At 45.9% G+C, this 14,656-nt stretch overlaps 1 protein-coding gene across 2 annotated transcripts in view; it reads left to right on the forward strand.

The window, feature by feature from the left end:
- The window catches only part of LOC138304168 (trichohyalin-like), a 137,940-nt gene that overhangs the window by 77,955 nt on the left and 45,329 nt on the right, over positions 1–14,656 (forward strand). Inside the window, exon 6 of one of the 2 annotated variants that reach the window (XM_069243996.1) lies at positions 6,854–7,299. The exons of the other annotated variant lie outside the window; for it this stretch is intronic. Within the exon in view, the coding sequence (XP_069100097.1) occupies positions 6,854–7,299 (446 nt within the window). The remainder of the gene's footprint in view (positions 1–6,853; positions 7,300–14,656) is intronic. 2 annotated transcript variants of the gene reach the window in all.

The raw sequence follows: 14,656 nt of genomic DNA on the forward strand, positions 1-14,656 counted from the left end.
TAATGGAGAGAAGTACCCTTCACCTCTATAAACCAGAACCCCCGCCCCTGCCACCTCTAATCCCAGATCGTTTTACTCTTTGGCCACATGCTTCTCAAAGAAGAGCACAATCACTGGTTAGCATTAGGTCAAAGAACAATATATCTTCCCACCCATCTAGAAATCAGTGGCAGACTGAGGGCTGTCATTAGATGCTATCTTTTTAATATATACATCCAGCCCCCTGGTTCCAATCTGAGTATGGGACTCATTTACCTCATAACTGATCCTGACTTCCGGTTCCAATACATGTAAACCAAATGCTGATGATTGATAAACTCGCCCTACATCCGGCCTCTGACAGGATTCCACAAGGAAATACTGATTGAATTATTATGTTAAAGAGGTCTGGATGTTAGACGTTTTAACCACAATTCAATGCACCAAAAATAATTCCTAGGAATTCATATGTTTTGATATGAGGTCCCAAAGCACACTGATGTTCAATAATATATCCAAAGGTAGAATAGTGGTTTTCTTTAAATTGCCTTTTTATTCTTCATATTCATGCATCATCCCAAGAACAGTTCTATATTATATGAGCAGCCACGATAAGACTAAAAAGTAAGTCCCGGCTGTATAAAACTCTACTTAATCTGATGAGATTAAGAACTGTAGAACAGAAGAACTGTTCTTGGGACCATACATGGATATCTCCTGTGTACCTGTGGCTCATCTACATTATTGCTATTTCAGTGCAACTACACTTGGTTATCAAGCCTTACTTGTGCTTTGGATTAAATAAAAGACTACAGCCTTTAAAAAGTCCTGGTGATGAAACACGTGTCAGCTGTTGTCCTTTGGATATATCGTTATATGTACAAGAATCTTACAGAGAATCTGAAGAATAAAAAGGCAATTTGAAAAAAACTATTATCCTACCTTTGGATTTATTATTGAGAATCAGTGTGCTTTGGTACCTCTTGTATCAGTTTACTGACAGAGAATTTATGGATGCTACAAGAGTCCCTTTTTGCATACTTTACCTTATTACTTTGGCCATCTCTGGGTGTGCGGACGTTGAAGCATTGGTCTGAGTTCTTATGTGGTGTCAGCTTAATATTATTAGTGTCATTTGTACAGAGCATAGCTACCTAAAAACGTTTCCCAGTGCAGTCCTCGACACTAAACCTACCAGTATTACCAAAGCCAAGGTGGACTATTGAAGAAGAGGTGGAAACATCCATGTTTTGTGCAATTTGTGAAAGGTGGTACATGATTTGCAAGCTCTCAATGATTGTGACAAGATGTTCCACAATTTAGGTCCCAGATTTGCAAATGACCATTTTGATGGGTTTTCTTGATTCTGCGAACCACAGCCAGCTCCTGATGGCCTAAACGGAGCGAGCATTTAGATGTATACCAGGACACCAAAGGTCTCAGGTATATGGGCCCTTTATTGGAAAGAAACATATTTGTATAAGGCTTTGAATTGAACCCAACATTCAATTGGCAGCCAGTGAAGAGTGTGTAACATACTGGCTGATGAAGTGAATCTGGGTGGATGAAGGAGGAGCCGTGCTTCTGCATTATGAATGGTCTTAAACAATTTAAGCAGATATTTTGCAGCACCCAAGTATAAGAGATATCAGTAGTTCGGAATGGAGATTACCACAGCCTGGACCATCGTTCTTTGAGCAGGGGTCGGAAGGCACATCAGGATTTTCCTTAACCACCTAAGGATGCCAAAACAAGTATCAGCTACTTTGTTGATTTGGTGACTCATAGACAACTTGTCATCGAGCCATATCCCCAAATTCTTAACCACATAAACCAGTGAGGGAGTAGCCACAGATGATAGCTGGCCACAGATGAGTGCCCCAAAGGTGAGGTTGGTTGCCACCTCTGTCTTGTCCCCATTCAGTTTTAATGAGTTCATATTCACCCAAGATGAAACTTGGGCAAGGCAGGTGTTCTGCCTTGAGGTTATCTTGACATGATAAGGACACCACAATTCGGGTATCATCTTGCTCCACCTCCACCGCCACGCCAACAGAACACCGCCCAGCGAATCACGTCCTGTGATTCACTGCGGCGGTGTTCTGTTGGCGGTGTGGTGTCGGCGGAGCTGCCCCCATGGCTCCCGTCCCCTCCCGGAGGATCGACGGAACAGGTAAGTCGATTGTCCATTAGGGGGGGTGTTGTGTGTTGTGTGGGTGCATGGGGGTGTGCGTCTGTGTATGTAGAAGGGGTGTGTGAGTGCATGTATGCTTGCGGGGTGTTGCGTGTTTTGGGAATGAGTGCGTGTATGTCTGTGGGTATGTCCATATGGATGTGTGCGTGTATGTTTGTATGTGGGTGTGCGTGTCTGACTGTGTGTGTGGATGTAGCCATGTATGTCGGTGTCTGTGCGTGTGTGTGTGTTGGTGGTGCCTGCGTGTGTGTCGTGTGTGAGTTTCTGTGATGTTGGGGGTCGGGTGGGGAGGGGGGCCCTGCCACCTATGGGGGTGGCAGGGGTGGTGGGGGGTATAGGGAGGGAGTCGGGGTGGGGGTGGGGGTGGGGGAGACCCCTATCAGTGCTAGGGAAGGAATTCCCTGGCACTGATAGTGCTTACCGTCATGGATTTCATGGCGGTTCCAACCGCAGGAAATCCACGGCGGTAAGCCGGGTCAAAATACCGCCAGCGGTATAGTGACGGCCGCCAGGCTGGAGACCCAGGTCTCCAGCCCGGCGGTCGTCTCCTCCCTGGCGGGCGGAACGGAGAACCAGCAGATGACCATGGCGGTAACTGCCATGGTCATAATACAAAAAAAAAGACCGCCAGCCTGTTGACGGTCTTACCGCCGCTTCTCCGTCTTTCGCCAAGGTCATAATGACCCCCATAGTTTGGCCATAGAAGAGGTGCTATGTAGGAAAGTGACCCCTTTGGCATGGTTATCCCCCCTACTTTTGTCCTGATATTGATGTTGACTTGAATGAGAGTGTGCTGGGATCCTGCTAACCAGGCCCCAGCACCAGTGTTCTTTCTCTTAAAATGTACTATTGTTCCTACAATTGGCACACCCCTGGCACACAGCTAAGTCCCTTGTAAAAGGTACCTTGGTACCAAGGGCCCTGGGGCTAGGGAAGGTCCCCAAGGACAGTGGCATGTATTATGCAACCATAGGGGACCCTTCACCAAGCACATGCACACTGCCATTGGAGCTTGTGTATGTTGGTGGTGAGAAAAAGACAAAGTCAGCATGGCAGCCATACGTACAAATCACTGCCTGTGGGATAGATAAGTCACTCCTCTAGCAGGCCTTACAGACCTAACGCAGGGTGCATTATACCACAGGTGAGGGCATAGCTGCATAAGCAATATGCCCCTACGGTGTCTAAGTCCAATCTTAGACTTTGTAAGTGCAGTGTGGCCATATAAAGTGAATGGGCTGGGAGTTTGTCACCACGAACTCCACAGCTCCATGATGGCTCCACTGAAGTCTGGAATAATTGGTATCAAACTTCTCAGCACAATAAACCCACACTGATGCCAGTGTTGGATTTATTGAAAAATGCACCCAGAGGGCATCTTAGAGTTGCCCCCTGTATTTTTTTCAAACTTCCAGTGCAAGACTGACCAGTTTGTGCCAGCCCGCCACATCCTGATGAGTTTCTGACCACACTGTGTGAGAGCCTTTGTGCTCTCTGTGGCCAGAAACAAAGCCTGCATTGGGTGGAGGTGCTTCACACCTCCCCCTGCAGGAAATGTAACACCTGGTGATGAGCTTCAAAGGCTCAGGCTTCTTGTTACAGTGCCCCAGGACACTCCAGCTAGTGGAGATGCCTGCCCCTGAACAAAGCCCCACATTTGGTGGCAAGTCTGTGGGAAAATTAGGAAAAACATGGAGGGAGAAGTGACCACTTTAGCTAGGCCCAAATCCTATGGTGTCCAGCGCTGCAGTGTCCCTCCTCCCTGCAGAAACCTCCATCTTGGTTTGAGGGACAGGACCCAATAGTGTTCGGAGTCAGGCCCCCTCCCCACATGGAGTGGGCACAGGAAGGGTGTAGCCACTCTCAGGGACAGGAGCCTTTGGCTACTGCCCTCTGACCCCTGTGATGCCCCTAAATCTAGTATTTAGGGGCACCCCTGAACCTAGCTCACCAGATTCCTGGCCACCTCAAGAAGTTCAACAAGAAGAAAGAAGAAGACTGCTAACCTGACCCCCAGCAGAGAAGACTGAAGACACCAAGGGCCAGATGTAGGAACCGTTTTGCATGGCGCAAACTGTGAAATTTGCAGTTTGCGCCATGCAAAACAGGCATCGCAATGCACATACCCATTTTGCGAGTCGGTACAGACTCGCAAAACGGGAATGCAACTCGCAAATAGGAAGGGGTGTTCCCTTCCTATTTGCGATTCGCACCGCAATGCAGAATTGCTTTGTGACCACGAACGCAGTCGCAAAGCAATTCGCAGTTAGCACCCATGTGAAGTGGGTGCTAACTCATTCGCAAAAGGGAAGGGGTCCTCATGGGACCCCTTCCCTTTGTGAATGACGCCAAAAATATTTTTTCAGAGCAGGCAGTGGTCCAATGAACCACTGCCTACTCTGAAAAAATGAAACCAAATGGTTTCATTTTTTCATTTGTATTGCAACTCATTTTCCTTTAAGGAAAACGGGCTGCAATACAAAAAAAAAATACTGCTTTATTAAAAAAGCAGTCACAGACATGGTGGTCTGCTGTCTCCAGCAGGCCACCCTCCCTGTGAGCGCAGGGAATCGCAAGGGGGTCGCAAATTGTAACCCACCTATTTAATATTAATGAGGTGGGTCTTTGCGACCCCCATGCGATTCGCAGATGGTGTCATTGACACCATTCTGCATATGGTTTTGCGACTCGCAAATTGCGAGTCGCAAAACCATATCTACCTACATCTGGCCCCAACTAATTTGGCCGCAGCAATACCAGCCTGTCTTCAGCTTCTGAAACCCCTGCTACAAAAAAGTGAGGCATCCAGAAGGACCAGTGACCTCTTAAAAGCCTCAAGAGGACTGCCTGCACACCAGAGGACCAAGATCTCTCGTGGACAGCAGCCCTGTCCAGAAAGAAACTCTAACAAAGGACTTCAGAACAGTCTCGGATCCGCGAGTCCTGCCCACTCTGCACCTGACGCCCATGTCCAGATGGCCCAATGGACTAGAGCTGGTCCCCAGGCAATTCTGACCAAGTGTTCACCCTGGGTTGACTCCTCCTGTCCACCACAACGACACCTGCAGACTAAATCTAGAGGACCACCCTGCCTGTGAAGGATCTGTATGAAGATACCCAATGCCAAAAGGTACCCTGCACCCGCAGACTCCCTTCGGGAACCCAACATCCAGTGCAACAACGTGCAATAGGCAACCCTCCTCACTTTCCAGCCTGTGGTTTCTCCGATCTGACCCCCTGGACCTAGCCTGCAGCATCTTTGTGAACCCCGATGTCATTGGAAGCCGTACTCTGTGTTTGCACCCTGCACCCAGGATCCCCTGTACTGCTGAGGGTGTGTGTTTGGTACTGATCTGTGGCCCTCCCGGTGTTCTCCTAAATGCCCCAGGTCTGCCCTCTGAAGACGAGGGTACTTACCTTCAAGTAGGCCTATTCCCCAGTGCCCCCAGTCTCCATAGGAACCAATTTAAAATCCTGCAACAGCTGTGAACTCTGTACCTGACTGGCCCCTTGTTGCTGGTGGCAAGTGTTTGAGGTTGACTTGAACCCCAACCTGTGGACATCCTAACCTCCGGAGACTGGAACTGTAAGTCTTGCACTTACCTCAAAACTGTACTAACTTTTCTCCCCCCTAGAACTGTAATTGAAAATTGCATTGTCAACTTTTAAAACAGATTATTGCTATTTATTTGAAAAAGGTATAACTTGCCAAATTGAAACAAAGTGATGTTGATACATAAGCTTGCTTCTTACCTGCAAATGTACTTACCTGCAAACTGAGTGTTGCAGTTCTAGAAATAAAGTAACAAAATATGTTTTTGCTATTTAAAAAACATTGGCCTGGAGTTAGTCAGTGAGTGTGTAGTTCCTTTATTGCCTGTGTGTGTACAACAAATGTTTTGCACTACCCTCTGATAAGCCTAACTGCTCACCCACATTACCACAAAAGAGAACATTGGTATTATCTACTTTAGCCTCTGTTAAGCCTCTCGGGAACCCCTGGACTCTGTGCACACTATATCTCATTTTGATATAGCATATACAGAGCCAGCTTCCTACAGTCCAGGTTTTTTTAATTAAAGGTGTAATCAGAGCAAGCTTCCATGCTAGAGAAACAATGTCTTCTGCCAAGGCTGAATGGCGTCACATGTAAAGAATAGAAGGTATTCAAGGCACAGAGTGTGTACAAAGGAGGACTGGATACCTGCAACTTTCTTTAGAAAATAATCTGCAATTTTATCACATTGAACTTGTGTGAGAGGGGTAGTGGGGGTAGTATTGTGTCTTGAGTAAGCAATCCGTATTTGCTGATGCAGGTAAAAATGTAGCACAGTTCTGGGTCTTTCATGGCTGGACAGACGTTTCATCACTTCTTCCACAGTCATCTTTTTAGGCTCTTCGGTACTCTGGAAAATGAAATTGGGGACATTGATTTGTCTCTAACTGTTTCCTTGTAATGACTGTTGGGAATCATTGCAACTAAGTGTAACAAAAAACAATATGCAAATCGAAACTCTTGGGTTAACAAAATGCAAAAGAAGAGGTGTGGAGAACAGACTGCACCTGATCACAGGAGACTCATGCCATAACGAGCTCCAGAGTGAGATATCACAATTACTGGTTTTAGTGCTGTAAGGATTGCCCTCTCCTAAAAGTCAGATTTATTTTTCTGTCCTACAGGAGGAAGTTCAAACCCTCGACGTCAGTGCCCAAAAGAGCAGAATTCACCTGCGCAGAAAAGTATCTGTCCGGCGCCGGCAGGATCCTGCCCTGTGGCCCCACTCTGACCATGACACTTCTACTAAAACAAAAGAACCTGCACTACCCTCCACGAAGCCTCCTTCCAAATTGTTGGAGAATCAACCTATGCCATTGCCTGTCCATGAAACCCACGTAAAACCGGCACAGTGGACTGGTCCAGGGGAAGGCCTCCCTCCACCACCACCAACGGTGCTGCCAAAGCCACGGTTGATACCAGGCATGATGCCAATAATGATGCCTGGCATGGTGCGACCTCCGCATCCACAGCTGATACTTGGATCTTCAGCCACAGAAAAATCAGTCACTGAGGACTCAATGGCGGCAGAAGTGATAGCTCCCAAGAAAAAGTTTCCTGGACACGCTGGGTAATATGTGATTAGGTGGGAGGAGGGAGATGTGTGAATGGTGGCAGTGCATCAGTAGTACAATCTTCCCTCATACACATCAGGTACAACATATGCATCAACAGTGCAAGCTTCCCTCGTAAACCGTAATGTATAGCAAAGTTAACAGCAACCAATCCTCACATAAAGAACAAGCACAGTATTAATGAGTAGGGGTGTAATCAGGTTTTTCCAAAATGCATGCCTAGACGCCACCAAAACCATCCCTCTCTAACCTCTATTGTGTACACCTCTCTTTTGCCTTTTGACATACCACCAATGCTTTAAACCAACCAATCCTACTGTTGCCAGACCACCAAACCTACTGATGAAGAGCAAAAGACCCATTGAGTCTTTCCATGTTTCAGTTTGCCACAATATCATATAATCCTTTTACACTCTGATTATGAGTATAGGTAGTATTTATCCACGGGGTACATTATTTATTGAGTGTGATAAGTGCTACCTGTTACAATTTGTTGCGGAATAACACGTGGATTTCGGTCTTTAACTCACCAAAATCCGCATGATATGGTAAATACAGTATAGTTTTCCCCATTACATTTTGACACTTTTTACCTCCTGGAGTTTAACAAAGAATGAGTTATTTAATGAGTCTGATAATTATCAGATGCGTTAAATACCTAACAACTCATAATACCAACCTATGCGTAAACAGTTTACGATCAGGTCAGATCAAACCACCCAACTCGTAATCAGGCCCTTAGTCAACAGCTCTGCCTCTGCTTATATGTTATACTTTTGTATACTTATAAATGAAAAGATATTGATGATAGAAAAGGACCAGCATAATTCTGGATATGCAGTAGTCTTGTGCCTTAGTGGGATTAATATCACACTGACAATGAATTGTGACACTGGCATTTAATTGATGCATGTTGAGACATGATTGAGTACCTGTAAGTGTACTATCTGTCTCAACAGTAAGGCCCATATTTATACTTTTTTACCGCTGCATTTGCGTAATTGTTTGACGCAATAGCGGCACAAACTTGCAAAATACAATTGTATTTTGTAAGTTTATGCCGTTTTTGCGTCAAAAAGTGGCGTAAATGCAGCGCTAAAAAAGTACAAATATGAGCCTAAGTTTTTCTCTGTACTAATGTATTACCTGCCTCATATAAATGTTTTTCTGTCCCAACTAACTAAAAAATCCAAATAACAAGAGTGTTTCTGTCCAGGAGTCATTGTGCTCACTTTCTCCTGCCACTCGGTCCCTGTATTCATACATTTCCAAGCTCAAGCATAGGTCCTCATTATAAGTCTGATGGTCACGAGACCACCAAACTCATGGATGGTGGTCGGACCACCGCCAATGCGGCAATCCTACCGCCACATTACAACCCTGGCAGACGGGCTGCCAGGGAACCTCCAGCTCCACCAGGATCATAGATCCTCGCGGTTGCAGAGGTCATAATCCACCAGGTCAGCTCTGCAAGCAGAGCTGCCCCGGGGATTACAACCCCCTTCTCGCCACCGGTTTCATGGCTGTAGCACCGCCATGAAAATGCTGTTGGAGAACGGGTGCAGGGGGCCCCAGGGGGCCCCTGCACTGCCCATCCACTTGGTATGGGTAGTGCAGGGACCCCCCCTGGCCAGCATCATCGCAGAGTTCACTGTCTGCTTTGCAGACAGTGAACTTTGCGAGGGTGCTGGTGCACCCTGCGCTCTACAGCATTGCTGCCGGCTTGATTATGAGCCAGAGACAATGCTGTAGGCTGTTTCCTGCTACGCCAGTGGGCGCAAACTACAGGTTTCCACCTTGCCGACCTAGCGGGAAACCCTTGATGGAGCCGACAGGGAGGTAGCCACTATGGTGGCAACCTCTTCATTGGAAGTTTGGCAGATGGTCTAAACCATCCACTGAACCCATGATCAGCCCCTTAATCTCCTAGACCTGGATGTCTGACTCCGTCAAACATTTCATGCGTCTACACATTTATTCATAATCAAAAAATTTAAATACACTTATTAAGCTGTAATACAAGTGTATAAACCACAACATCCCCTTTATAACTCTTAGGCCCTGATTACGAGTCGGTTTGTTAATTCCAACCAATGCATAAATCCCTGCCCGCGCATAGTTTGGAATAACAAGGTGAGTGTTATTTAACACATCCGATGATTATCGGATATAATTAGTACCTCAACCTTCATATAACCTGCCAAAGCTTAACAGGGTAAAACCATAGGTTAATTACTGAAGCATGTGGATTTTAGTGCATCAAATGCCAGTATCCACACATTCTTCCCCAGAAACTTGTAATAGATGCTGTTTAGGGCACCCAGTAAATAACTAGCCCCTTGGTATCGTTATTTATTAGGCGCGATAAAAAGCACTTATACCTATTTAAAGCACCTGGGTCCTGATTATGAGTTTAAAGCACATAAATATGCATGACACGATAAATATCATATGTTCTCCCCTGTTAAATCTCATCAGGTTTGACCTGCGGAAATTTAACTAAGGTTGAATTATTTAGTGCAGATGAAAAGTATTGGATGTGTTAACTAACTCGTATTTCTGTCCCATGCGTAAACCAGGCTTAAGGCACAGGCTGGAATATTACGAGCAACTCATAATCAGGCCCCTAGTAAATAACGATATTGTGGGGTTTGTTGTTTATCAGGTGCAATAAATAGCACCTATTATGAGATTCTGGGGAATAGCATGCAGAATTTGGAGTTTAACGCACCAAAATCTGCATGATACTGTTACCACTGTCTAGCATTCCCTTGTTAAATTTAATAATGGTTGAGGTATTCAACGCATCCAATAGAGATTGGATGTGTTAAATAATACTCAACTCGTAATTCCGACCCGTGCGTACACAAGGGTTTACGCACAGGTCAGAATTAACTGGGCCACTCAAAATCAGTCCCTAACCCCCTGATTTATAGCTAGCGCAGTTTTGCACCAAAAAGTTTAGCACAAAGGGTAGGCTAGCGTAAAAAAAGAAAATTATGTTAGCCGAGTGGGGCTGGTGGTATGGAAGAAGGGGGTTTTACACCCAAAAATTAAGTTAGGCAGGTTAGAGTAAAAATAAATGACTCTAACCAGCCTAGCGTCATTTTCTGACGCAAAAGCATCCATACCACATGACTCCTGTCTTAGAAAAGACAGGAGTCATGCCCACCACCACAATGGCCAGCACAGAGGACTAGGGTCCCCTGGGCATGGCCATTCCACCCAGTGCCATGTAGGGGTGCTCACTTCAGGGCCCCCAATGGCACTTAAAAAAAAAAACTTACCTGTACTTTCCTTTACTTACCTGGGATGGGGTCCCCCATCCTCCACTGTGCCTCCGGTGTGGGTGGGAGTGTCCCTGGGGCTTGGGGAGGGCACCTGTAGGCTTATTCTGTGGTGTTCCACCATGGAAATAGGCCCACAGGTGCCCTAAGGCCTGTCCTGACCCAGGCGTAAAATAATGGTGCAAAGCAAGCTTTGCACCACTATTTGACCCCTCCTCCCCCTCTGCGTGATTTTAGCACAGGGAGCTAAATATGGCGCTAAAGACATAGAGTAATTTTTTGCACGGGAACGCCTACTTTGTATCTCATTGATGCAAAGTAGGTTTCCACGTCCAAAAAATGACTTTAACACCAACATTTTGGCGCTAGACGGGTCTAGTGCCAAAGTATAAATATGGAGTTAGTTTTGCACCGAATTTCCTTCAAAAAAATGATGCAAATTCGGCGCCAAACAAGTATAAATATGCCCCTTGGCGCAATGGTGCAAGCCGGTGGTAAACATTTTGGTGCAAAACTGCGTTAGTGCAGTTTTGCACCAAAAAGTATAAATCAGGGCCTAAGGGTTTTCCTGTCCCACTGTGCGAGTAATTCCTGCTCGAGAGTTAGTGAACCCCCTGCCCCAGTCTACACGTCTTCTGAACCTCAGGCAATGTCTTCCTGTGCCTGTTTGCCTTAAAGTTCACGTTTGTTTCTGAAGAGTGATGTACTCGTGTGACAGGTGTCTGCCGACATAGGCTTGAACCGGTGTTGCATTCACAGGTTTAATTATATTATATTTCTTGCTATAGGTATAGTAAACTTTGGTCCTTGGTAGGGATGAAAGTGAAATTAGCTGTTTCGACTGTAATGTTCCCGTCATGGGTATTTGGTTTTCTGGCAAACCGGAGTTTAATTGGTGGGATGCAATTCTGTCTCTTCTGCACCTGTGACTCCCTGTCCTAGTGTCAACATCTTTCTGTTCTCGAGTATGGCTGTCTTTCCATCTTAGCGTTCGTGTCTCCCAGGCCTCAGCCTGTTGTCTTCCGTGTCTCCGTACTGTTGGATCTATGTCCTCCTCACTCAGTGTTGGTGTGTCCCTGTTCCCGTGTTGGTGCTTTCATGTGCCCATATGTTCCTGTAGCAGAAGTGGTTTCTTTGCCCTGTTTCCCGCGTTTCCCAGATTCGTTATGTTTTTCAGAGCTCAAATGCCTGTGTTTCTCTACCCAGACATTTGTTTCCTTTTCCAAGTGCCTGTTTCCTTGTATCCCTGCTCGTCTTTTCGCATCCCACAGTCATTGTTTCCCTGCCCATGTATCCATGTTTACCGAGTACAATATTTCCGTTTCCAAATCAGTGTTTAGTTGTGCACTCAGCGCACGTTTCCATGGCCCAACATCCATCATTGCTTGTCTGAGCATCCACGTCCCTGCCGAGGTGTTTGTGTTATCCTGTCCCAGTATTTGCGCCTTTACTTAGCAGTTTATATGTTTCGCTGTACCACTGCTTTTTTCTCCGTGTCACAGTGCCAATGCCCTCATATCTTAGTGTCTTTGTGTCATTTACAGTTATGACATCCCAGTGCTCATGTAACATTGTCAGCGTCTCCCTATTTCGGTGTCTGTCTATCTGTCCCAGTGTGAGTATACCTGTCTCAGTAACTGTGTCCCATTAATCATGCCTCCCTGCTTGTTGTGGGTGTTTTCCTGATCTGCTTCCCACGTCCCAAGATTTTTGTTTCCTTGATCTAGTGTCCAGGTTTCTCTCTCTTGCTACTTTTATCTCCCTGCACCAGTGGCTACGTTTTTGTAAAATGTCCGTTTATCCGTGCCACAAAATGGGTGCACCATGTGCCAGTGTCCTTGTTTCCAAGGCCCTGCATTTGTCTGTCTCTTTGTTAGTGTTTCGATATGCGTCTACGTGTCTGTATCTTCCTGTGTCTTTGTCTTCTTGTCCCTGTGTTAGAGTCTTTCAGTCGGGGTTCCTGTGTCTCAGTGCCTGTATTACCTGATCCAGTCTCTATTTAAGTGACCTTTTTCCCCTCTCCTGGTGACTGTGTCTCCAACTCTAAATGTCAGTACCCTATTCCACGGCTTGTTTTCCTTCCCAACCGTCCATTTTTCCCTCACCCAAATTAATTATTTCCTTGTCCCAGTGTTCGCACCCTTATGTTCAAGATTTTATGTCTCTTTTTTACTCTGTTATTGTCTCCTCGTCCCAGTATGTTTCCTTATTCCTGTGCCTATGTCTTCCTGACCCAATGCCAGAGTTTCCATGTACGAATGTCTGTGACTCCCTGTCTCATTTTTAGATTGAAGCCTCCGAGACAGCGCATGAGCTGTCCGTTGCGAGACATATTGTGAGCTTACCAAGAACATATAATGGCTTTGAGCTCGCCCGTTGCTTACCATTGGTAGGTTTTCCTGCCACTCTCATTTCAATAATTCTTAACTGTGCCCAATCTTATCTTTGTACCACTTATGGCATAGCCTCTTTAACATCTTTTTTGATTAGCTTCTATGCTTCCCTTACTTGCTTTTCAATGTCTACTTTTTTTTTCTTTTGGGTTAAGCACACCAAACGAGTGCATGTGTTTTCCACCTGACTCACTTGTGTACTTCTCTCCTCCTGCACTCCCTGTTGCTTTCCGTGATCCATGTGCTTGCCACACACCCTTCATGTTACACTTGCTCTTTTGTACTTCCCTCCCCTCGCCCGCTCCATGATTTTTTTTCAGCTGTTGCTTCTCCTCCACATCCCTACACTCTGCTTTTCCTTCCTGGCCTCCATGTTGCATCCCCTCTCCTGTGCCTTTTTCGCTTGCCCATTGCTTATAATCCCCACTCTGCTGTCTGTGTTGGCCACTCTCCTTCTGTCACACCCATTTTTTTTACCTTTCATCCTCTGTTGCTTCCCCCTACCCATGACTTCCATGTTGCTTGTCCCATACCGGACTTCTGTGGTACATTCTCTCACCCCAGCCCTCAGTATAGCTCCCACCCACAACCGTGCTTCCAAAAAATAATAATATGGCACTATATATTTTTGTTTTTTAATTACAGATCCAAATAGCTAAAAAATATGGCGTGCATCATTTTTAGCAGACATGCACATGGATGATGGCAACAAAAAAATGTGTCACAGCACCTATTTTTTACTTTTTTTTTAGCCATGCTGCAACATTGCCAAAGGCAATGAGTCCCACTGGTGAGACATATTGGGTTTGTCAATGCTTGATATTTTAGTTTTTCTTATGACGGCGTTTGTGCTAATTTGTGGGCCATTGTTGATGTTATTGAAAGTGTAGTGCTGGAGGCGTTTCCAGGACAATATTATGTTGTGATGCCAAAGGGCAACGTGCCATTGCAGGTTTCAGTGACTGCAGTTTTTGTGCCAGTGAGCAGGGGTGTAAGGTGAGCTAGGTGTCAGAAAGCGCAGTGCTCATGCGGCAGTTTTGCATGGATATGACATAGTGAGTGGGTTTGTGAAAATGTGTGGCTCAAATGCCAGTTCAAATGTTTGTATACATGCGCTAATATTTAGGGAGCTATTTTGCCAGTGGTAATGCCCGTTATAATCCTGCTGTCAGAGGGTGTGGCGGGGAGATGGGGGACTGTCGATCACTCCTGAGGCATGACATACTTTTGGGCATGTGTCTCACTTTCACTGAAAGAAAAACAATCGAGTTTTACTCTTTGGTGCAGCTGTCACCAAGCACTAGTTGATTCTGTTCCCTGATTTAGATGTACATTGGAGGAACTGTGCTTGAAGAGAACTATGGATGGGTGAGGAAGGCCTAGCCATAATCCAGCAAGGGGCCACTGAGGTACAGAGTACATATATGATCACTATTGGAACTGACCCCAAGTGGAACAGCTCCTCTTTCTTTATCCCCTCGGCTATGTGCAGTCGGAGAGGTGCGTGCTGCGGTTACTCCACACAGTATAGAGCCCGGGTGGCTCACTACATCCCCCCCCCCACTTTTGATGGTGGCTGCCACATGCTGAATAAACATAGTCCTTGAGCTGTTGACTGGGAGCTGGACAAGACCTCTTGTTATATCGCTGACTGTGGCCTGCACCCAAGGGTT

Source organism: Pleurodeles waltl, chromosome 7, assembly GCF_031143425.1.
Source record: "Pleurodeles waltl isolate 20211129_DDA chromosome 7, aPleWal1.hap1.20221129, whole genome shotgun sequence".
Taxonomy (NCBI): Eukaryota; Metazoa; Chordata; class Amphibia; order Caudata; family Salamandridae; genus Pleurodeles; species Pleurodeles waltl.